Source organism: Bison bison, unplaced genomic scaffold, assembly GCF_000754665.1.
Source record: "Bison bison bison isolate TAMUID 2011002044 unplaced genomic scaffold, Bison_UMD1.0 scf7180017864160, whole genome shotgun sequence".
Lineage (NCBI taxonomy): Eukaryota > Metazoa > Chordata > Mammalia > Artiodactyla > Bovidae > Bison > Bison bison.
Window position 1 is genome coordinate 6,692,028 of NW_011494732.1, and position 1,245 is coordinate 6,693,272.

Consider the following 1,245-nt stretch of genomic DNA (forward strand, 5'->3'; position numbering starts at 1 on the left):
CTGTCTCCTCTCCTAACACAGACAGCAACACTGGGGACTGCCTAAACCCAGGCCACCAGGGCTCCGAGAGGGGCCCACGGGGGTGTCAGCAGTGGGGAAGCCTCCAGGTGGTCCCTAGGGGTGCAGTGGCCAAGGACCGGCACATTTGGTAAATTACAGTTCCGTCTCCTAGCAACAGACAACACATTTAGCTCCACGTGACTCTACCCTCAAGAGGGGGGCAAAAGAAAAATAAGGTTGTAGGGAGGTACCCAAGGAAAACTGAGGGGCTCCCCAACACTGCAAGACGGGCCCTGGGAGAGAAGGGGGTCACACTGACAAGTCTTGGGGCTCCTCGGCGGTGGCTGTCCTGAGCGGGCCTCCACTCACCTTTGGTGTCCAGCTCCACGTGGATGATATTACCCATGACCGAAGTGCTATGCAAGTGCTGAACGGCCTCCTTGGCTCCCCTGACCGTGGCAAAGACCACTTTGGCAATGCCCAAGTGCTTCTTGGTCTTGGGGTTGTACAAAATCTCCACCTCCTCCACCTCCCCATACTTCTTGCACATGTCCCTTAGGAAGTTTTCACGGATGTTATCATTCAGCTTGGCAAATGTCACCTGCTTCGGAGGCACCGGGCCCACATAGAACTCATCGATCTGGCAGGGGACGAGGGGGAAGGGAGTTTGGAGAACATTGAAACCGAAGGGAAAGCAGAACATTTCCCACTCGCCCGCTCTTTGAAAACAATGAAGGGTAAAAAATTTAAAAAAAAAAAAAAAAATTGGGGGGGAGGGGGAAAGCACGCGGGCGGGCCCGGGAAGCGGAGGATTAAATCGTTTGGAACGTGGAAGTTCTCTGGGTTCGAAAGGAAAGGGGAAAAAGAAACAGTTTCTCTTTCCCCACCCCCCGCCCCCAACTCTGACCTCTTCTTCCTGCTGCCAGGGCAGGGACGACCCCTCGGGCTAGGAAGCTGTCCCCCTAAAACCACAAAGCCGGGAAGGGGGGCGGGTCCCAGGGCCGAGTTCCTGGGCTGGCAGGAGCCAGGTGGGTACTCGGAGCCCCCAGCTGGGCGGGCAGGACACTGTATCAGCTCCTTGATTACAGTTTCACCGAGTGTTATTCTGTTTACTGTAGCCGAGAGGGGACACCCCCTCTCTGTGCAACCTCCCCCTCCCCGCCAAAACTTCCCCAGCCCCCGGACGGCGGGAACTCAGAATCCGGCTGGGCTAGGTCAGGACTGGCGTTATTTTCGAACTCGGGG

The 1,245-nt window shown here is 56.8% G+C and overlaps 1 protein-coding gene across 1 annotated transcript in view; it reads right to left on the bottom strand.

The window, feature by feature from the left end:
- Nucleotides 1-752, bottom strand: part of SETD1B (SET domain containing 1B) — a 21,619-nt gene extending 20,867 nt beyond the window's left edge. The window contains 1 exon segment of the mRNA XM_010841425.1: nt 370-752. Coding sequence (XP_010839727.1) covers nt 370-703 — 334 coding nt within the window. The 5' untranslated portion in view covers nt 704-752.
- Nucleotides 753-1,245: the final 493 nt, after the last annotated feature.